The 24,210-nt window shown below is 47.5% G+C and overlaps 1 protein-coding gene across 1 annotated transcript in view; it reads right to left on the reverse strand.

Moving 5' to 3' along the window:
* uvrag (UV radiation resistance associated gene) overlaps positions 1-24,210 on the reverse strand; it is a 154,618-nt gene that overhangs the window by 55,416 nt on the left and 74,992 nt on the right. The window contains exon 13 of the mRNA XM_055942105.1: positions 19,692-19,767. Within this exon, the coding sequence (XP_055798080.1) occupies positions 19,692-19,767 (76 nt within the window). The remainder of the gene's footprint in view (positions 1-19,691; positions 19,768-24,210) is intronic.

Below are 24,210 nucleotides of genomic sequence, written 5' to 3' on the forward strand. Positions count from 1 at the left end.
CACGTTGAGGCGCTCTTTCCTCCAGTGGGGGCACCACTCTCCCTTTACAGACCTGTGTTGCTACACTACTCTCCCTGTACAGACCTGTGTTGCTACACTACTCTCCCTGTACAGACCTGCGTTGCTACACTACTCTCCCTGTACAGACCTGTGTTGCTACACTACTCTCCCTGTACAGACCTGTGTTGCTACACTACTCTCCCTGTACAGACCTGTGTTGCTACACTACTCTCCCCGTACAGACCTGTGTTGCTACACTACTCTCCCCGTACAGACCTGTGTTGCTACACTACTCTCCCCGTACAGACCTGTGTTGCTACACTACTCTCCCCGTACAGACCTGTGTTGCTACACTACTCTCCCCGTACAGACCTGTGTTGCTACACTACTCTCCCCGTACAGACCTGTGTTGCTACACTACTCTCCCTGTACAGACCTGTGTTGCTACACTACTCTCCCTGTACAGACCTGTGTTGCTACACTACTCTCCCTGTACAGACCTGTGTTGCTACACTACTCTCCCTGTACAGACCTGTGTTGCTACACTACTCTCCCTGTACAGACCTGTGTTGCTACACCACTCTCCCTGTACAGACCTGTGTTGCTACACCACTCTCCCTGTACAGACCTGTGTTGCTACACCACTCTCCCTGTACAGACCTGTGTTGCTACACCACTCTCCCTGTACAGACCTGTGTTGCTACACTACTCTCCCTGTACAGACCTGTGTTGCTACACTACTCTCCCTGTACAGACCTGTGTTGCTACACTACTCTCCCTGTACAGACCTGTGTTGCTAAACCACTCTCCCTGTACAGACCTGTGTTGCTACACTACTCTCCCTGTACAGACCTGTGTTGCTACACTACTCTCCCTGTACAGACCTGTGTTGCTACACTACTCTCCCTGTACAGACCTGTGTTGCTACACCACTCTCCCTGTACAGACCTGCGTTGCTACACTACTCTCCCTGTACAGACCTGTGTTGCTACACCACTCTCCCTGAACAAACCTGCGTTGCTACACCACTCTCCCTGTACAGACCTGTGTTGCTACACCACTCTCCCCGTACAGACCTGTGTTGCTACACCACTCTCCCCGTACAGACCTGTGTTGCTACACTACTCTCCCCGTACAGACCTGTGTTGCTACACTACTCTCCCCGTACAGACCTGTGTTGCTACACTACTCTCCCCGTACAGACCTGTGTTGCTACACTACTCTCCCCGTACAGACCTGTGTTGCTACACTACTCTCCCTGTACAGACCTGTGTTGCTACACTACTCTCCCTGTACAGACCTGTGTTGCTACACTACTCTCCCTGTACCGACCTGTGTTGCTACACTACTCTCCCTGTACAGACCTGTGTTGCTACACTACTCTCCCTGTACAGACCTGTGTTGCTACACTACTCTCCAGCCTCTTAGTGAAGTGTCGATCGTCACTACTTCCCACCTTGCCGGAATTGATCCGAGAGGGACACCTGTAGTCAGGTAGGCTCTCTTGCTCCTCAGTCGCAAAGTAGAGTAGCACACCCTTGTCACCTGTATTTTGGTGTTTCTGTCCCGCTTGGGGTCCAAGCGGAGGTCGTTGAACCACACTTGTAGTGGCCTTGAAGAAAGCAGGCCTAACGCTGTCACTGCGGAGGCCGCCGCGAGCATGTCCATCAGTTGTTGGAATGTTTGTACTTTCACCAATGCATTCAACTGGAAGTGTTGCAGAATAACAAGAATGCTGTCTACGCGCTGAAGTATTATACATTTCCTCATAGTGCAGGGGAGTTCAGAGCCATGCCAATAAAGGTGAACTTTTGGCTTGGTGTGAAGTTGCTCTTTTTGTTGTTCATTGTAAGACCCAGTGCGGTGATGTGGGTCAGTGTCAGCGCTGTGCCCTCTGCCGCACACTCGCGAGAGGGGTTGCAGATGAGCCAGTCGTCGAGGTAAGGAAGGATCTTGAACCCCTGTAGGTGGAGGGAGCTCAGGGCTGCACTTATGTATCTTGTGAAGACGCGAGGAGCCAGGGAGAGACTCAAGGGTAATACCGCAAACTGGTATGCCTGGCCCTGGAAGCTGAACCGCAGAAAACGCCTGTGTTCCAGTAGCATAGGAATGTGAAAGTAAGCATATTTTAAGTCCAGCGAGGTGAACAACTCCCACATGTGAAAGGGGAGATCTTTGAACCATTTTAAATCCAGAACTGGACAGAAGCCTCCATCTTTCTTCGGAACCAGGAAATAGGTTGAATAGCCATCCTGCTGTTCTGACGCTTTTACTCGTGATCGCTCCCTTCTCCAAGAGAGATGTAATCTCCTGGTTGAGGGTGCAAGCTTTCAGGGGTTATTTAACTGAAGTCATTCTGATCCCTGAGAATGGTGCGGGCCAGTGTCGGAACTGCAGCCTGTACTCTGCTCCAATGTCTGATGACTCCAGACGGGCGCTGAGAAAGCTCCCAGAAAGCTCCCTGCTCTTCATGCCCGCGGCCGAGTGGGCCTTTGAACAAAGAAAACAGTGGAGCAAGGCTACACCGCTGTGGAACCCACAGCCCAGAAACCAGGCATCACAGAGTCGTGGCAGAGGGAGGCCTGACACGCGTGAACCTCGCCACTCACTCGGCCCTACACACGCACCTGGTCCTGCCACCAGCCTAACACAGGTGCTCGCCAGCCCCAAACCGTGATGCAGCCACCCCCCCCCCCCCCCCTCAAGCAGGCGTGGGGGCAGAAACTGAATGGCGGGAGTCGGCCGTCTTGGGCAAGCTAGACCTGGCGACCAGTCACTACAAGGGTGGACATCAGTCTGCCCAGCTCTCTGGTCATGAACACAAACGCTTGAAGAGATGCGTCATTCAGGTTGCAGACGTCCAGGTCTGCGTGCTACGGCTGGAGCATCCTATCCTGTGCTAGCATGAGCACTGAGAGGGCATTCCCAATGCAGGCCATGTGGGCTGCTGTGTCGTAGGCCCGTGAAAGTAGCTCATCTGTGGCCCTGCACGGAGGTCTGGGGCAGTGGGCATCATCCTTCAGTGCTTCATCTGGGGAGAGCATTAGCTCTGCTATGCATTCATCCACCATAAGCATATGGTCCAGCCCATGTTGTTTTGCGTCACACATGGCAGATAGCATCCTACTGTCCTTGCCGTGGTGGTCAAGAGCCCGCGAGTCAGCCCAGCATCTCTGAAGCTCCGTAAAAAATGCTGGTGAAGATGGCACACTGAACGGTATAGCTGCCGGGGCCTTCTTAAAGACTGGGTTAGCTGCTGTGGCAAGCTCTAGCCTAGCTAAGGCCGCACGCAGGAACGCGCGTAGTGAGGCAGAGCTTTCTTCTGACTCCATGTGAACAGAGCCTCGGAATGACTCCTCTGACCCATCTTTAGTGTTGAGACTGATTGAGTCCACAACACTGGTTGGCACCTCCTTCATCGTGTTGGGCGTGTCATCATCCTGGTCATTAAAGTGCCAGTTGGATGGCCGAGTGGACAGCAGGTCACCGTCCCGGCTATCTGAGTCCTCTGTTGCGGCCCCCATTCTGGATGGTATGCTGGATAGAGGACTGACTCAGAGGGCTTGAAGGAACGCAAAAGTGTTTTTAGCTTCTCTATCTCGGATGATAAGGAATCGGGGGGGGGGGGGGGGGGGGCATCCGTTTCGTGGGGTTTCACTCTTTTAGTGGCCCTAGGTGGGTCCTGGCGAACAACACCAGATGCTGGTAAAATTATCAGTGAAAACCAGGCCCTCAACTCTGGCTAGCCGCAGTTAATGCAGGGGCCAGAAAGGGCCTCACGCAGGTGGGCAGGGCACAGGTCATGATCATATTCTACTTGTAATTCAGATCAACAAAAGGAGCAGCCATGCATGCCCAGCATCACGGTGATCTCTCAGCTCAGAATGTGAAGAAAATAAATAATAAAATATCAATAGCAAATATTTCTTATGCAATACACTGACTCATCAACTAACTAACATAATAGTAACAGGAAACGATATACAACAGCTACCACAATACACAGTAAGGGTAGAGAGCTACAATAATCTGGCGGGAGCTGTATAGCAACTGCAAACTAATTTTGGGCGAGCCTAGCTATGACCACAGGGCTGGAGCAGGGGGCTACTTTATGTGAAACACGCACGAATGGTTGTTGTTTAGTAAGCCAAGCTGACTACACATTGGCAGCTAGGTTGAGTTTGTAAACTAGCTCGCTAGCTAGCTTGTAGCATGCTAGTAATAAAAGGGGAGGGGGAATATCAGGAGGAGGAAATCCGAATCTCACGTTTTATAGCTGTCTAGGCTAACAACCTTCCTAGAGGTGGTTATCTAGGGAAGTAACCCGTTTGAGTTTTAAATAGTTGAAGGACGACTAGTGCCTGGTGGCCTTGATAACTTCTCTCAGCACATATCAAAGCTACAGGCTAAAGTTAAATCTAGACTTGGTTTCCTCTATCGTAATCGCTCCTCTTTCACCCCAGCTGCCAAACTAACCTTGATTCAGATGACCATCCTACACCTGCTAGATTACAGAGACATAATTTATAGATCGGCAGGTAAGGGCGCTCTCAAGCGGCTAGATGTTCTTTACCATTCGGCCATCAGATTTGCCACCAATGCTCCTTATAGGACACATCACTGCACTCTATACTCCTCTAAACTGGTCATCTCTGTATAGCCGCTGCAAGACCCACTGCTTGATGCTTATTTATAAAACCCTCTTAGGCCTCACTCCCCCCTATCTGAGATATCTACTGCAGCCCTCCTCCACATACAACACCAGTTCTGCCAGTCACATTCTGTTAAAGGTTCCCAAAGCACACATCCCTGGATTGCACATCTTTTCAGTTCGCTGCAGCTAGCGACTGGAACCAACTGCAACAAACATTCAAACTGGGCAGTTTTATCTCAATCTCTTCATTTAAAGACTCAATCATGGACACTCTTACTGACAGTTGTGGCTGCTTTGCATGATGTATTGTTGTCTCTACATTCTTGCCCTTTGTGCTGTTGTCTGTGCCCAATAATGTCTGTAGCATGTTTTGTGCTGCTACCACGTTGTGCTTCTGCCATGTTGTGTTGCTACCATGCTGTGTTGTCATGTTGTGTTGCTACCATGCTGTGTTGTCATGTTGTGTTGCTACCATGCTGTGTTGTCATGTTGTGTTGCTACCATGCTGTGTTGTCATGTTGTGTTGCTACCATGCTGTGTTGTCATGTGTTGCTGCCATGCTGTGTTGTCATGTGTTGCTGCCATGCTATCTTGTCTTAGGTCTCTCTTTATGTAGTGTTGTCTCTCTTGTCGTGATGTGTGTTTTGTCGTATATTTTTTATTCAATTTACTTTTAATCCCAGCCCCCGTTCCCGCAGGTGGCCTCTTGCCTTTTGGTAGGCCGTCATTGTAAATAAGATTGTGTTCTTAACTGACTTACATAGTTAAATAAAGATTAAATAAAAATAACAAATAAATAGGAGCACAGCAGTGGAGGATATCTTGACAAGGTTAGCACCGGAGTACGGAGGCCAACACACACTCTAGCAGGTGGGCTAAGTCAGCACAAGACAAGGAGGCCCGATATCCTCAGATAGAAAGGATAGGAATGGGAGAGCTTTCACACCCACAGGCTGTTGGTGACAGACTGACAGTACACACAGCTCACACAGAGTTTAGCTTACCCTACCGGGACCTGAGAAGATGCAATCCGAAAAACGGGAGTCGCGGAGCAGACAACTTGCGTGAATACGCCGAGGCAACTTTGCGAGAAGAAATAAGAGATCTGGAAACCCTTCCTATCAAGGGACCCTCAAACACAGAAAGTGTTTGAAAGAAAACAAATCCTATTTGAACCCAGGTGTGGGGAGTTCATAAATAATGTGAGAGGGTTGGACAGCTGTCAGAGTTCTCCCTCTCTGGTGCTGTTCTTGCTAGACTGTTAACAATCTCTCAATCCAGCGGGCATCAAGCCTCTCTCTCCCTTACCCGTTTACTTAACCCACTTACTCTGCCAAAAACAATTTCTTGCTTGAAATGTGACAAATAAAGTTGACTAATGAAGTGCCTTTTACTGTCTGAGAAGTTAGAGAGATCCCCTTTAAAGTGGCAGCTTAATGCCATTACAATGTAAACCACATTGTAAGAGGCAGGGGTGTGGAGCGGGCTTCAAATTAGATGTAAAGGGCCTATTACCCAGCCAGTTATTCCTCCGCATGCGGCCATATGGGACTTTGCTTTGAGCATCGCAGCTATTCTTCACCACCAAGCTAAAACAAAAACAGACACGTGTTTATGACCCTTCCTGCAGTCTCAAAGAGAATTTGACTTGCACCCTCCATCCTCACAGGGAGTGTAAAGTGCAGTACATTAGAAGCTGCATTTCTGGGCGTGTCTGTCCCATCCATTACGCCACAGGTTTACCACATCAATCCCGGTGAAATTGAAAACCGATGTTGCCTTTGTGGAGGAAAAGTAGATCGGCGAGCGAGTGAGTGGCAGCAGGCAGTTTGGTTTGGGAAGCTGATCAACTCCAGGTCCTGCTGTCCCTCTTGATGAGGTGCGTGCATGTAATGTGGGTGGGGATGGGATCAGGGTCAGGTAAACAAACAGGGTACAGTGTGTTGCTGCCTTTGGGGTTTGGGAGGACACAGAAACCTGATTGTGACGTTTTGCGGAGGCAGATGAACAGAGCAAAAGAAAGAGGCTGGTTGTTTAAGAGTGGACCGTGCAGAGTGCAGACTGATGCGATATCTTGGATTCTTCGGAACCCTGGACAGACCAGGCTGGTTGAGTCCCGGACCACAAGCCTCTGCACTCCCCAGAAGAAGCAGTCCTCTCAATAGGAATGAATGGAATTCAACAGTATTTCAATTAAATGTTTTAAGGACAAAGTTACATGTATTTAAGTGCTTTTTTTGTTGTTGTAGTGTGGACAGTAACATTAAACTTCCTAAAAAGTATACTATAAGGAAAATGTTTTAATATATTTTTTAATTTAAATTGTTTATGTTTAGCTCACATAATATAATTTAAAAGTATGCATTAAGAGGTCTGCACTAGAATAAATGTGGCAAAAAACAAATGTAGAAATGAATAAATGCATTTCTATACCTTCCAAAATATTTTTTTTAAATGGGTGGGGAGTGCCTTCAAAACAGCACCCCCTGTGTATATAAACAATTGGATACAGACAGTACATGACATACTGTTGTGTACAGGGAGTTATTCTGGAGCCTTGTAGGTTGAACGATGACTGACCAAGGGTAAACACACAACTGTTTCGGGAAATGCCAACATGCGTCCATGGAAAACCTAAAGTAACGTGTAATGTACAGTTCTATCCTCTTAATTTCAGTAATAAATCATTGCCAGCTTATTCAGGTCACAAAGCCCCATTGTAGGCCTGGCTGAAATCCATACATAAAATAGAAAATAACCAACCAAGGAAATAAGGTAATAGCTGGAGATAATTTTGACGGGGGCGTTGTGAACATTCAGTCAGAGTTACACATGCTATGCAGCTCTGACTGGGTTCCAAAGAGAGGGAAAGCAGCCAATACGGAGGAGGGGTCTGGGTAGTGTTCTAACTCTGTAGCACGATGCCCTGAGTCGTGCTAATATGGTTTCTATCCACAGCGAACATCATCAAGTGAGACAGACACAGAAGGCTATCCTGCCAAGAAGTTCTCACACCACTCCTGTTGGGGTTTAAAAGGAGCTTTGTCAGAGCGGTGAGGAACGGAAGTTATGTAAAGGAGAGAAAGACTCAAATACTAAGCATGGAGGATAGAAAAGATGGAAAAGAGGGAGTAGGTGATGGTGGAACAAGGAGGGTGGAGAGAGAGTGAGAGGAAGGGAAAGAGACAGAGTTGTAACACTGATGCATACTATACATGGATGGCTAGGATACGTAAACAAATAAACCACCAAAAAAAGCTGAAGGCTTCTCCACCACTCCACATCATTATTATCATCGTCATAATCATTGGTTAAGACCACTCTCCAATCGGACATCCTGCCAGCCAAGCTAGAACACCTTCTGCCTTCTTTTCCAACCGCTTGGCTCCAGCAATAAAAGCTAGCTACGTCCCAGCTCATGCTCCTGTTCCCAACGCAGCATGCTGGCAGCCCAGCCAGGCACCTCCACTAACCACTAAACACAGTGGCTCCCTCATTGTTTTATGGAGCCACCACTCTCTCTCAATGGCTGGTGCATTACTTTGATGTGCTCCAGACCACCAGTATGGCCAGAGGCACCGCCAAGGGTGCATTGTGGGTAATGTGGTTGTGCTCAGCAAGAGACCTGGAGGCTGGAGTTTGGAGGTTGACAGAGCCATGCAAGTGGAAGGTTTTCCCCATGGACCTCGTTGCTGGGCATGGTGGTGTGCCCATGCCTTCTGAGTCCCCCTTCTTCCGTCAGCTAGCTCCAGGTTGGTCTCATTTTAATTCCCATGCAACACAGAGCATCCTGCTCCCAGACCAGGCAAATACGATACCCCTGGCTTAGTGACTCAGAGCTAATTGTTGTGCCCCCCAACCCTCTCACCAACCTACCCCTACTCTCGTTCCCCCACCCTTCAATCTTCATATAGCGTCTTTTGGAGTCTAATCAGGCCCACATGCCTGTTTCACAAAATAGCGTATAGATAACAGGGAGGAGAGAGTGAGATAGATAGAACGAGCGAGAACACAGCAGCATGGCAGAGATCCAGCTTTCCCATTCTCACAAACTTGGCTAATTTGTCTGTGTGAAACCCAGGATGTGAGGGTTTAGTGATTCTGCCCCCTGCAAAGAGACTTTCAACACCTGTGGCCTCCTGCTCTGGAGGGAAGGAGCAGCCAGACGCCACTCACTTCATTACGTAGTTCACTCATTCAAAGGGGCTAGAATAGGACAGGCCCCTCTGTGAGAAGCACAGAGCATTAGCAACGCTTAAATCATGTTACTGGGGTGCAAATAGGGAGCAAAGTGCAAAGATGCATGTTAACAAACTTGCAAATGTCTCCACTTAAAATCCTAGTATCCATTTGGGAGTCGTTTGAGTTGCAATGTCATTTGCAGACCGCACAAGGAAGGAAAAAGGAGGGCAAACAGGGTTCTGTCCAAGTAACAAGATGGCGCCGACAGACACGGTGGCCCTGTTTCAAGCTTCTAGTCAACTTTGCAATATTTAGTTTGTGTTATTATTTATATTTTCTTCTCAAAACGGTTCTTGTATTATTACCTACAGCCAGAAATAACTTTTGGATATTAGATCAGCGGTCACACCAGAAATTCTAGAAGAAACTCGACTTCCCTGACCTGGGTCCTTTGTTTGAACTTCCCGATGCAGCTCTATTAAACCCGGGGGCTGCCCCAAAATGCCAATGACATAAAAGAGGTAGAAGGACTGGGGCCCTAGTCAGACTCAGGGGGCGTGCATACAATCCACCACTGTCGAGTATATTACTCACTAACGCTCAGTCCTTGGACAAAGTAGAGGAGCTCAAGGCGAGTATCTCCTTTCAGAGAGACATCAGGGACTGTAAAATACTCTGTTTTACGGAATCATGGCTCTCTCCGAAAATATTGTCCCCGTCCATCCAGCCAGCGGGGTTCAAATCAAATCAAATTTAATTGGATACATTCACATGGTTAGCAGACGATAATGTGAGTGTAGCGAAATGCTTGTGCTTCTAGTTCCGACAGATTACTTGTTAGATATTACTGCACTAACAATTCGCCAACAACTACCTAATACACACAAATCTAAAGGGGTGAATAAGAATATGGACATATAAATATATGGATGAGCAATGGCCGAGCAGCATAGGCAAGGTGCAATAGATGGTATAAGGTACAGTATATACATATGAGATGAGTAGTCTGAGATATATTAACATTATTAAAGTGGCATTGTTTAAAGTGACTAGTGATCCATTTATTAAAGTGGCCAGTGATTTGAGTCTATGTAGGCAGCAGCCTTTCTGAGTTAGTGATTGCTGTTCAGTCTGATGGCCTTGAGATAGAGACTGAAAAACAGCTTCTCGGTCCCAGCTTTGATGCACCTGTACTGACCGCACCTTCTGGATGGTAGCGGGGTGAACAGGCAGTGGCTCAGGTGGTTGTTGTCCTTGATATTTTTGGCCTTCATGTGACATCGGGTGCTGTAGGTGTCTTGGAGGGCAAGTAGTTTGCCCCCGGTGATGCGTTGTGCAGACCGCACAACCCTCTGGAGAGCCTTGTGGTCGAGGGCTGTGCAGTTCCCGTACCAGCCTGTGATACAGCCCGACAGGATGCTCTCGTTTGTGCATCTGTAGAAGTTTGTCAGGGTTTTCGGCGACAAGCCGAATTTCTTCAGCCTCCTGAAGTTGAAGACGCGCCGTTGCGCCTTCAACACACTGTCTGTGCGGGTGGACCATTTAAATTTGTCCGTGATGTGTACGCTGAGGAACTTTCCACCTTTTCCACTACTGTCCCGTCGATGTGGATAGGGGGGTGCTCCCTCTGCTGTTTCCTGAAGCCCCCGATCATCTCCTTTGTTTTGTTGACGTTGAGTGAGAGGTCGTTTTCCTGACACCACACTCCGAGTGCCCTCACCTCCCTGTAGGCCGTCTCGTCGTTGGTAATCAAACCCACTACCGTTGTGTTGTCTGTAACCTTGATGATTGAGTTGGAGGCGTGCATGGCCACGCAGTCGTGGGTGAACAGGGAGTACAGGAGGGGGCTGAGCACACATTCTTGTGGGGCCCAGTGTTGAGGGTCAGCGAAGTGGAGATGTTGTTTCCTACCTTCAACACCTGGTGGGCGGCCCGTCAAAGTCCAGGACCCAATTGCACAGGGTGGGGTTGAGACCCAGGGCCTCCAGCTTGATGATAAGCTTGGAGGGTACTATGGTGTTGAATGCTGAGCTGTAGTCAATAAACAGCATTCTTACATAGGTTTTCCTCTTGTCCAGATGGGATAGAGCAGTGTGCAGTGTGATGGCGATTGCATCGACTGTGGACCTGTTGGGGTGGTATGCAAACTGAAGTGGGTCTAGGGTGGCAGGTAAGGTGGAGGTAATATGATCCTTGACTAGTCTCTCAAAGCACTTCATGATGACAAAAGTGAGTGCTACGGGACGGTAGTCAGTCATTTAGTTCAGTTATCTTTGCCTTCTTGGGTACAGGAACAATGTTGGCCATCTTGAAGCATGTGTGGACAGCAGACTGGGATAGGGAGCGATTGAATATGTCCATAAACACACCAGACAGCTGGTCTGCACATGCTCTGAGGACGTGGCTATGGATGCCGTCTGAGCCAGCAGCCTTGCGGGGGTTAACACGTTTAAATGTCTTACTCACGTCGGCCACGGAGAAGGAGAGGGGGCAACAATGGTGGCACTCTATTATACTCAAAGCGGGCAAAGACGGTGTTTAGTTTGTCTAGAAGAAGTGTGACAACGGTGTCCGTGAGGTGGCTGGTTTCTTTTTGTAGTCTGTGGTTGCCTGTAGACTCTGCCACGTCTTGTGTCTGAGCCATTGAATTGCGACTCCACTTTGTCCCTATACCGACATTTAGCTTGTTTGATTGCCTTGGAGGGAATAACTACACTTTTTATATTCAGCCATATTCCCATACCTCTTTCCATGGTTAAATGATGTGGTTTGCACTTTCAGTTTGTGCGAATGCCGCCATCCATCTACGTTTTCTGGTTAGGGTAGGTTTTAATAGTCACAGAGGGTATAACATGCCCGATGCACTTCCTTATAAACTCACTCACAGAGTCAGCGTATAGATAGATGTTTTCTGAGGCTGCACAGAACATTTCCCAGTCCGTGTGATCAAAACAATCTTGAAACGTGGATTCCGATAGGTCAGACCAGTGTTGAATGATTCTAGTCACGGGTATATCCTGTTTGAGTTTCTGCCTTTAAGACGGTAGCAGCAAGATGGAGTCGTGGTTGGATTTACAGAAGGGAGGGCCTTGTATGCATTGCAGAAGTTAGATAAGCAGTGATCGAGGGTATTACCCACACAAGTACTGCAATCAATATGCTGATAGAATTTAAGTAGCCTTGCTCTCAAACGATAACTGACGAGAACTCTCTTGGGAGATAATATGGCCGGCATTTGATTGTATGGAATTCTAGGTCGGGTGAGCAGAAGAACTTGAGTTCCTGTATGTTGTTATGATTACACCATGAGTTGTTAATCATGAAGCATACACCCCCACCCTTCTTCCCAGAGAGGTGTTTCTCTGTCGGCCTTGATGCATGAAGAAGTCCGCTGGCTGAACCGACTCCGACAACAGATCCCGAGAGAGCCATGTTTCTGTGAAACAGAGAATGTTACAATCTCTGTCTCTGTGGAAGGCAACACTTGCTCGAATTTCGTCTACCTTGTTGTCAAGAGACTGGACATTGGCGAGTAGTATACTCGGAAGTGGTGGGCGATGTGCACGCCTACGGAGCCTGACCAGGAGGTTGTTTTGGGTCGGCTTCTGGGATTAGATCCATTGTCCTGGCTGGTGGTCCGATAAAAGGATACGCTTCGGGAAAGTCGTAATGTTGGTAAGTTGACATCGCTCGTACATCCAATAGTTCTTCCCGGCTGTATGTAATAAGAATAAAGATTTTCCGGGGTAACAATGTAAAAAATAATACACTGCTCAAAAAAATAAAGAGAACACTTAAACAACACAATGTAACTCCAAGTCAATCACACTTCTGTGAAATCAAACTGTCCACTTAGGAAGCAACACTGATTGACAATACATTTCACATGCAGTTGTGCAAATGGAATAGACAAAAGGTGGAAATTATAGGCAATTAGTAAGACACCCCCAAAAAAGGAATGGTTCTGCAGGTGGTGACCACAGACCACTTCTCAGTTCCTATGCTTCCTGGCTGATGTTTTGGTCACTTTTGAATGCTGGCGGTGCTTTCACTCTAGTGGTAGCATGAGACGGAGTCTACAACCCACACAAGTGACTCAGGTAGTGCAGTTCATCCAGGATGGCACATCAATGCGAGCAGTGGCAAAAAGGTTTGCTGTGTCTGTCAGCGTAATGTCCAGAGCATGGAGGTGCTACCAGGAGACAGGCCAGTACATTAGGAAACGTGGAGGAGGCCGTAGGAGGTCAACAACCCAGCAGCAGGACCGCTACCTCCGCCTTTGTGCAAGGAGGTGCACTGCCAGAGCCCTGCAAAATGACCTCCAGCAGGCCACAAATGTGCATGCGTCTGCTCAAATGGTCAGAAACAGACTCCATGAGGGTGGTCTGAGGGCCCGACATCCTCAGGTGAGGGTTGTGCTTACAGCCCAACACCGTGCAGGACGTTTGGCATTTGCCAGAGAACACCAAGATTGGCAAATTCGCCACTGGCGCCCTGTGCTCTTCACAGATGAAAGCAGGTTCACACTGAGCACATGAGCACATGTGACAGACGTGACAGTCTGGAGACGCCGTGGAGAACGTTCTGCTGCCTGTAACATCCTCCAGCATGACCGGTTTGGCGGTGGGTCAGTCATGGTGTGGGGTGGCATTTCTTTGTGGGGCCGCACAGCCCTCCATGTGCTCGCCAGAGGTAGCCTGACTGCCATTAGGTACCGAGATGAGATCCTCAGACCCCTTGTGAGACCATATGCTGACACATGCACATTTGTGGCCTGCTGGAGGTCATTTTGCAGGGCTCTGGCAGTGCACCTCCTTGCACAAAGGCGGAGGTAGCGGTCCTGCTGCTGGGTTGTTGACCTCCTACGGCCTGCTCCACGTCTCCTGATGTACTGGCCTGTCTCCTGGTAGCGCCTCCATGCTCTGGACACTACGCTGACAGACACAACAAACCTTTTTGCCACAGCTCGCATTGATGTGCCATCCTGGATGAACTGCACTACCTGAGCCACTTGTGTGGGTTGTAGACTCCGTCTCATGCTACCACTAGAGTAAAAGCACCGCCAGCATTCAAAAGTGACCAAAACATGAGCCAGGAAGCATAGGAACTGAGAAGTGGTGTATGGTCACCACCTGCAGAACCATTGCTTTTTTGGGGGTGTCTTACTAATTGCCTATAATTTCCACCTTTTGTCTATGCCATTTGCACAACAGCATGTGAAATGTATTGTCAATCAGTGTTGCTTCCTAAGTGGACAGTTTGATTTCACAGAAGTGTGATTGACTTGAAGTTACATTGTGTTGTTTAAGTGTTCCCTTTATTTTTTGGAGCAGTGTACATTAAAAAAACTAAATACTGCATAGTTTCCTGAGGACTCGAAGCGAGGCGACCATCTCTGACGGCACCATATTGTACACTCTCCCTCGCATGGATAGGAAGAAAGAAATCTCCAGGAAACAGGAGGGTTGTTTCATGATTAACAACTCACGGTGTGATTGTGTTAACGTACAGGAATTCAAGTACTTTTGTATTCTGATCTGGAATACCTCATCAAATGGCATAGAGAATGTTCTTCGGTCATTGTCACTGCAGTGTATATTCCCCCCAAGCCAACTCCGCAACGGCTCTCAAAGATTTTCAGTATGTGCAAACTGTAAACCGCATACCCTGAGGTCGCATTTATTGTAGCTGGGGACTTTAATAAAAGAAAAACACTGCCAAAATTCTATCAACACATCTCCTGCGCTATGTGCAACACGAACCCTGGATCATTGCTACTCTAACTTCCAGGATGGCTTCATGGCTCTCCTCCGTCCTCCTTTCGGCAAACCGTATCACGCCTCCATTCTGCTCCTCCCCACCTATAGGCAGAGACTTAAACAGGAAGTTCCTGGGGCTAAGACTGTTCAACATTGGTCTGACCAATCGGATTGTTTTGATCACGTGGACTGTGAAATGTTCTGGATCGCCTCTGAGAAAAGTATCGATGTATACACACACTGACTAGGTGACTGGGTTAATCAGGAAGTACATAGAGGATGTTGTTCCCACTGTGACGATTAGAATTTATACAAACAGAAACTCTGAAGGCAGCATTTGCACAAAACTGAAAGCGCGAACCACCACATCTAAGGTGACAGGGAACATGGACGTGTACAGTCTAGCTATGACCTCCATAAGGCAATCAAACAGGCAGAATTACAGCACATGGACAAAGTGGAGTCGCAATTCAACGGCTGAGACACGAGACGTGCCAGGGATTCCAGACAATCACAGTTTACAAAGAGAAAGGCTGCCACGTCGCGGACACAGACACCTCGCTCCCGGATGAGCTAAACACCTTTGCCCGCTTCGAGGAAAACACTGAGCCGCCAACGCAGGCCCCCGAAAATCACAGGAACTGTGTGCTCTCGATCTCCGTGGACGTCGTAAGTCATTTAAGTGCGTTAACCCCGACAAGGCTGCCGGCCTAGACGGCATCTCAAGTCATGTTCTTAGAGCATGTGCAGACCAGCTGGCTGGAGTGTTAATGGACATATTCAATGGTGAAGGCGCCCCAACAGCGGCTCTTCAACCTCAGGAGGCTGAATAAATTCACCTTGGCCCCTAAGACCCTCAAACTTCTAAAGATGCACCATTGACAGCATTCTGTCGGGTTGCATCACCGCCTGGTATGGCATTTGAATTGTCCGCAACTGCAGGGCTCTCCAGAAGGTGGTGCGGTCAGCCTACTGCTTCATCGGGGGCACACTGCCTGCCTTCCAGGACATCTACAGCACCCGGTGTCACAGGAAGGCCAAGAAGATCATCCAGGACCTCAAGCACCCGAGCCACGGCCTGTTCAGCCCGCTATCATCTAGAATGCGGCGACAGTACAGGTGCATCAAAGCTGGGACCAATAAACTGAGAAACAGCTTCTATCCCCAGGCCAACAGATTGTTAAACAGTCACGCTAGCTGGCCTCTGCCCAATACCCTTCCCTGAACCTTAGTCACTGTTACTAGCCACCACCCGGTACTGCACCTTAAAGACTGCTGCCCTATTTACATAGCACAACATTGAACACTGTCGTCTGGGCCATATCATTTTCCACGCCAGCCAACTTAATAAAAGATGAAAGTATAATGTCTCACATCCACCACTGGCCCAGTGTGTGTGTGTGTGTCGCTGTGTAACCAGAGTTGTGTTCTGTGACAGCAGCCAGATGCTACACACCGTGGCAGCCCAACCACGGCCGGGCGCAACGTAAGGAGCACATTAAATCCCTAGAGAGAGAAAAGTTATTTAAAAACAAACACAATAATAACAACCAGTCTACGAAGCAAAGCAAAGCAAAGCGCTGGCTCTATTGGTAAATGATATTAGTGAGTGGAAAAGCTAGTCTCAGTGTTTCTAATACGGTTGGGGGGGGGGGGGGTCATGAAAGCAGCCATTTCCTAATAAAGCCTTCAGAGTATTCAGAACCATACCGTGGTCTCTACTCTAACGTCACTGGGACGCAAACCAGGTCTCCCATATAAAGTGGTCTGAAACAGTCAGGGTTGGGGGACACCAATATCCACTTTAAAAAGGAAGAAATTACATGTAGCGTAACAGTGTTGCGTCTGTTGCTTCATGCATTCCCCCAAACTACTAGAACACGTGTGATGGCAGCGGAACAGAGTGATCAGACACAGGAGTCATGCGCTGTACAGCAATTCCCTATAGGAAAACTGTCTTTGTGGTGGGTTCCGCTAGATCTACTATGATATGTTTACAACTTTCACTGCTCTGAAACAATGTTTCACTACCATTGTCAGCTGCAGGGAGCTGATCCATGCGGTGCACTTATGTTGATTTTGAGACGGCCCAGTAACTCATCCTAAACATCGCTCCAGTCACATATGGAGTTCATAAGATGCAGGTGGTGCGGGTAGGCAACAACACATACACCACACTGACCCTTAACACGGGGGCCCCTCAGGGGTGCGTGCTTAGTCCCCTCCTGTACTCCTTGTTCACCCACAACTACAACACCTTCATTAAGTTTGCTGACGACACGACGGTGGTTGGCCTGATCACCAACGATGAGACAGCCTATAGGGAGGAGGTCAGTGACCTGGCAACAACCTCTCCCTCAACGTCAGCAAGACAAAGGAGCTGATCGTGGACTACAGGAAACGGAGGGCCGAGCATGCGGGGCTGTAGTGGAGAGGGCTTCAAGCTTCTCGTTTTCCACATCACTAATACCCTGACTACACCGCTCGCGTCGCAAAATAAAATGTAGGAATCTATGGTATCCAATTATTGCACCCACACTGCTCGCGCGAGCCAACGAACGTCTGTGTTGCCAAGGGCTAATATAGAAATCATTTCTATTTCTGACGCAGATCCCGCTGCAAGTCCTGCCTCTCCCATCTCCTCATTGGTTTATAGAAGCAGGTACCAAAGTGCCATCTCTTCATTGGTTATACCCACGTGGATGATTGAAAGACAAACTGTTTTGCCGGTTGTCGTGGTAATACTATGAAAGTGTAAATGCCAATCACCATATAAGTTCAAAGATGAAAAAGCCTGGAAGGAGGAGAGATGACTAGAAACGATTCGGTTGACCTTTTTATGTGTGGATTAATTGTCGGAGTAGAGGACCTTGTGCATTTCAGGTAAAATAACAACTCAATGTTTATATCCCAGGACAAATTAGCTAGCAACAGCAAGCTAGCTAAATAGGACAAATTATCTAGCTAGTACAAGCTAACTAGCTAAATTGCCATACATGTTTAATGCTTTTCAACCTGTCCCCAAATTAATGTCATTGGTTCAGAGTTTGTTTTTATATTTTAACCTGCGTGTCGTGATCGCGTTTGGTGTAGGGGGCCAAAATTAATTTATGCACGATAGCGAACACGATTTGGGTTCCGTGTAAGGAATTATGGAATGATGTAATCATGGTCTACACAAGTCGTGAAGGCACAACAATGCCTCTTCCCCCTCAGAAGGCTGAAACTATTTGTCATGGGCGCTGAGATACTCAAAAAAGTTATACAGCTGCACCATTGAGAGCATATTGACTGGCTGCATCACCACTTGGTATGGCAACTGCTTGGGATCCAACCGCAAGGCACTACAGAGGGTAGTGCACATGGCCCAGTACATCACTAGGGCGGAGCTCCCTGCCATCCAGGACCTCTATACCAGGTGGTGTCAGAGGAACACCCTAAAAATTGTCTGACTTAAGTCACCCAAGTCATAGACTATTCTCTCTGCTACCGCACGGCAAGCGGTAACGATGCAGCAAGTCTGTAACCAACAGGACCCTGAACAGCTTCTACCCCCAAGCCGTAAGACTAATAAATATTTAAATAGTTAACCAAAAACAGTAGCTACCAGGACTAGCTGCATTGACCCTTTTTGCATTAATTCTTGACTAATCACATACACTGCTGCTACTGTTCATCTATCCTGTTGCCTAGTCACTTCATCCCTACCTATATGTACATATCTACCTCAATTACATCGTACCCCTGCACATCGACTTGTTACTGGTACACCGTGTAAATAGTCAAGTTACCATTACTTCATTGCACATTTATTTCTAGTGTTATAATTGAAAAATAATCTACTTTTTCCCTCTCTACATTGTTGGGAAGGGCCTGTAAGTAAGCATTTCACTGTTAGTCTACACCTGTTGTTTACAAAGCATGTGACAAATTAGATTTTGAGATAATGGACTGAGAACACATGACCTCACCATTATCTGGCTCGCCAACGACATATACATACATGCACGCACATACGTACTCATAAACGTACAGCACTGATATCCCTCCTTCGACATGACAGTTACTACAGATATTAATATCAATCAAATGATACAATCCTCAACCCTTTTTTTTCAGGCAAGTATTTTAACTCTAAACTTGGCAGAGAAGTAGAAGAGACGGAATATTTAGGGCAACTCACCACAGAAAAAGGTCACCGGGCTATAACTCTAAAAAACCCTGGAAATGTATGAACCTTTCATGTAGAATTTAAATCATCAAAATACATAAAACATACTGTGAAAAAACAGTTTCTAGATTTCAGTCTTGTTGCATAAAGCACATACTCTAGAATGTTTAAACATAAAACACTATTTACCCGGGATCCACACATTCTATTTACCCGGGATCCACACATATTGTCCCAAATAAATGGTACTGCTGATGAAGGTCATAACCTGCACCCTTTATCTCTCTCCTTTGGGATTTTCAGTCTAGGCTTATTTTCATTTGCTGTTCCCCCCCATCTCTTTCTCTTTTGTTGTTGGACAAAGGCGGATGGCAGCAGTTTGGATAGCAGCTAGCTAGCAGGTTGCGTCAAAGTCCAAACCTCCCAAAGTGCAATCATTTGAACCCAGCCACCTGTTGGAGTTAATTGCCCTGCCTAATAAATACACTGGAGAGAGTCGCTGTCTTGAGAAAGAGACAGCGACAGGGAATGGAATGCAAATGTATATATATTTGGTGCTAAATGATTGAGGGGGGACTCACACAGGTCAACACATTCGATTCACTTTCATCAGCCCAGACAGGGCAAGAGTTTGGCCCCTTTTCCAGAGAAGAGTGAGTGAGTGTCTGCATGCATCCCAGTTTTTCCATATTTTTATTGAGAGTTTCCAGGCCATTCAAAGGGATAGGAACACAGGAACAAGGCTCCAGTACAGATGGACATGATTGAGCCATCCAAAACATGTGTAACAACCTGTAGACCTCTGCAAACTCTAAGGCTGTTTCCCACACAAGAACCTTTCAGTGCCATCAGACCACCTGACACGTTTGTCACATCTTACCTGGGAAATAGTTGGTGTGCCTGACAGATATGTGAGTGGTCTTACCTGGGCGATGTTCTTGTTGATCAGGTAGACTCCATATTCAAACTGAAAGCGTTCTCCTCGAGGGTACAGGGGGAATCTGTGAGAGCAGGGGAAGAGAGGAAGAGGTGATGAGTGTACAGTACTGGAGCAGGTGGTTCACATAGGTTAGATTGTATTCTTTGTTGGTTTAACTTTGTGAGATTCACCAACTAGACTTCTGAGCCTTGTGAAGTGAATTCCTTCCCTGTTGACACTGCCATGTATTACTACACTCCGTACCTGGCAGGGTACAGTTTGGGTACACTTCAGCAGAAGCCGAGTGAATCTAGATAAGCCTGTTCTGAGTCTATGATCACATATGGACCGCTCTCCCACCGCACTCACCCCCTCTCTCACCCCACTCCGCTCTCCTCCCACCCCAACCCCCATCTTGTTAAGCTAAAATATCAAACAAGCTCCGAACTGTCCAGGCTGCATACTGTAGGCCCATCAAACAGCCTGCCCACCTGCTTCTACACTACAGGGAACAAAGACAGACCGACAGATGGAGAGGCTCAGTGGGATTCCATTGAGCTTTCAGGTGCCAGTCAGATGTCTAGGTAGCAGGGCAGGCAGACACACAGTGCTGAAAACCCCTGGATTGTTTATGTGGAGATATTGGAGGGATGGCCCCAGGCCGAGCCTGCTGACACCCTTAGTGACAACAACGCTCTCCTCTCATCCCATTATGGCTAAAGTCAGCCTCATCCCCCATGAAGAACGGTTCCTGTCATTATATGTTTATGTATGCTAACCAACTGAGAAGATGTACTGAGAGATACGCCCAGGGCACAGTCTTACTCTGCTTGCTCACACACACACACACACACACACACACACACACACACACACACACACACACACACACACAAACACAAACACACAAACACAAACACACACACACACGTTAACCCTGTACAACAGCTGACTTCTCCTCTGCTGTCAGGCTCAGCAGTCAGTCTAGGCAGGAGGTGTGAGCGAACATCCGGCCCTCTTCCCTCCCCTCCTCATCCATATTTCATTCCTGTCAGGGGCCATGGCTGTGCCCCCTGGGGCATGTTATACTGTTAATCCTTTGTTAGAGGAGACATGCCCTCTCCCCTCTAACTCTGACCCTCAGATGCCGGAGAATCAGGGCCGAGGAGCGCAGGGCGAGAGTCGGGAAGCCCTCCTTATCATACCACTGGTACATCACTGTTACAGGGCAAGGTGCATGAGGCACTGACTGTAGCCCTGCAAGTGAGGGAGCTGGCTACTTATCTAACAGAGCTGCCGTAGCTAGCCTATCTCTAATGCTTTAACGCTTTAGTACACAGTGAAGTGTAGTCCTTATCGTCTGCCCAACCATACACACAATAACTTAAGTTTCTTGTGAGGTGCATTACATAGAAACTGTTCACCAAATAAAGTAGACACATATTAGACACTGTTCATTTCACAGATGGAGGTAAACACAGCCGGAGACACTTGTTCTACTCCTACATACTCTGACTAGTCAAACCCCAGCGGAAGCTACGGTAATATCTCATGACCAGGAAATAACTAACAGAGGGAGAAATAACATCACACACACTCTCATAGCAGGCATTCCAACAATCACTTTCTCCTGAAAACATATGATTAGTTTGCTGATGAGAGAGAGGCTGACATGTGCACACACACAGAAAAGCAAAGGCACACATGAACACACACACACACACTGTTTGCCATCACGGGAGGTGATTAATGAGTGCTGTCCAGTGGGTCTGAAATCACACTGAAGGGACTCCGGTTCACCAAACACCAGGAATTCCTCCAATACGTCCAGTAAAGTCAAATATATTATAACACACAAGCAGGGGGGAGGGGAAGAGGAAGTCAGAAGTGCCAAAGAGTGGGGGGATATAGGGAAGTAGAGAGAGCAGTAAGAGAAGAGACACAGAGCCGTTAGAGAAGAGACACAGAGCCGTTAGAGAAGAGACACAGAGCAGTTAGAGAAGAGACAGAGAGCCGTTAGAGAAGAGACAGAGAGCCGTTAGAGAAGAGACAGAGAGCCGTTAGAGAGGAGACAGAGAGCAGTTAGAGAAGAGACAGAGAGCCGTTAGAGAAGAGACAGAGAGCCGTTAGAGAAGAGACAGAGAGCCGTTAGAGAAGAGACAGAGAGCCGTTAGAGAAGAGACAGAGAGCCGTTAGAGAAGAGACAGAGAGCCGTTAGAGAAGAGACAGAGAGCCGTTAGAGAAGAGACAGAGAGCCGTTAGAGAAGAGACAGAGAGCCGTTAGAGAAGAGACAGAGAGCCATTAGAGAAGAGACAGAGAGCCGTTAGAGAAGAGACAGAGAGCCGTTAGAGAAGAGACAGAGAGCCGTTAGAGAAGAGACACAGAGCCGTTAGAGAGGAGACAGAGAGCAGTTAGAAGACACAGAGTTGGAGAATAGAGAGAGAAAGAAGAGCCAAGGGATGGAGAGAGAAGGAGAGGGAAGGGAAGAAAGAGAGAAAAGAGGGGAGTTGGAGTGGAAAGCAGTGACTTTTATCACTGGGCCAGTCTTGTCTTGGCGTCTGTGATAAAACGATCTGTTACACAAGCGGGATGAAGTGGATCACAATCAGCCTTGGAGCAGCTCTCCAGCCCTTCATCCATCCACAGGCCAGAACACACACACACACACACACACACACACACACACACCTCCCCTTTCTTGGTTGAATTATAATTCCTCTCTCGTCAGACAAACACACACAGATAGACATGCACACACACATGCATGCATACACAAAATGTATGCGCATGCACGCACCCACCCACCACAGGTTTCCTTTCCTTCATTAAAACAGATCTATTACTACCATGTCCTGACCCTCTAACACACCACTCCTCTGGCAGCTCTGTTGAACGCCATCTCGTTGCACACGACAAACTAAATATGACACTGACAGGCACCATGACCAATACTGTCTTTGACATCTACCTAAAAAAATACAAAAATATATATATGTTTTGCTTAATGAGATAAACCTGGACTGTCAAGGAGCCTAAAACAGAAACAGCCAGTGGAGAACAGTAAAAGTAAAACCCCTCTCCTTCCCGCTCTCTCACACGCCAGTAGAGCCTGAGATGTCGGCGTGCAGATGGACGGGTAGAGGAGATCTGTAATTAATAAGGAGAGAGGCGTGGGGAACTCTGTACGTCATAAAAGCAGCTTCTAACGGAAAGCTCCTTCTCTTTATGGGGTTAGAATATTTACACAGCCCTCCGGCTAATCAACCCAGCCAGGCCTCTACTGCAGGCAGGTCCAGGCCCCCTCACAGACAACCATAAAATATGATAGCAGGAGAGCCAGTGCCTCTTCTGTCCTTTTATGTGCGTGTGTACAGTATCTCTTCTTCCCTCTTTCACTTCCCTTCAGTCTCTCGGTCTCGCTTCCTCCCTCACGTTGATGTACAGTAGGTTGCTTATTAGAAGAGTCTATGTAATTGTTCTCTCTACATAGGAAGGACCAGCTGAAGGCCACCAGTGTCTACGGAGTATGGTCAATTGCACCACAGTGCTTGGTCTTTTATGAGTGACAGTTAAGTGGCAACATTCACATTTTACTGTAGGCTGGCTTTTTGTGAGGGGGATCCAGGAAAATGGAGGACAAGCAGTCCAAAGACCAGGTTTTGTGTTGGACTTGGTAAGCTACACTGGCTGGCTGGGGATTTCGTTAGTATGGCTATGAAGTCGATGATTGGACCAAGATGAGAGTTTAGAGTCATTTTAAACCTTGACCCCTGACCTAACATGGTCATCTTCAGAATAGACTGACCTTTTAAGAGACCAAACAGACTTTTATAGAACAGCAGGTTAATGAGTGCACCTTGCACATACAGTGTTCCTAATAGGGCACTTGTTTCTTTCCCCCCTAGGGGCATTACATTGTACAAGCCTAAGTGCTGTAGGGTTGTAAAGGGTGATATTATAGCTGTGCTGCAGGTGGGTGGTCGGATAATTCAGACTTAATCTGGCCCTGAACAACGTTGAACTATTCCCAGTGACTCAGTGGCCTGCTGTAGTGTACACACAGCCTGTGATCGTTCTGCCACAGCACATCTGTCCCACCAAGAGCCTGTTTACATATAACTAATTAATATGCCAAATGTACAAAACAACAGCTCTGGTTCACATAGTGGAGTTGGGAGTTAGCCACCCGTAACCATTACTTACACTTAGCTATCCGTGGCTGGCAAAAAGTCCCCAGAAGTTCCCTAGAATGTCTTTAATGTGCGATTTCAAACACACCAGAACCATAAATCATGTGAGGTCTGCTTTTAAAAAAACACCTGCCACCATGCAACTTTCATGGATAATGGCACCGGTTACTATTTAAATCACAGGGAGTTGTAATTTCCAATATTGGATAAATTATTACATTGAGCATCTGTGAATGCTATTTTAATGACTGCCACACTGCTCCGCTTACAACTGGGGTAACTCTAACCGCAACGGCATCTTGGAGCGAAAGCACTGCTGTAAAAGTGTCTCCTG

This window comes from Salvelinus fontinalis, chromosome 13 (genome assembly GCF_029448725.1).
Source record: "Salvelinus fontinalis isolate EN_2023a chromosome 13, ASM2944872v1, whole genome shotgun sequence".
NCBI classification, from domain to species: Eukaryota; Metazoa; Chordata; class Actinopteri; order Salmoniformes; family Salmonidae; genus Salvelinus; species Salvelinus fontinalis.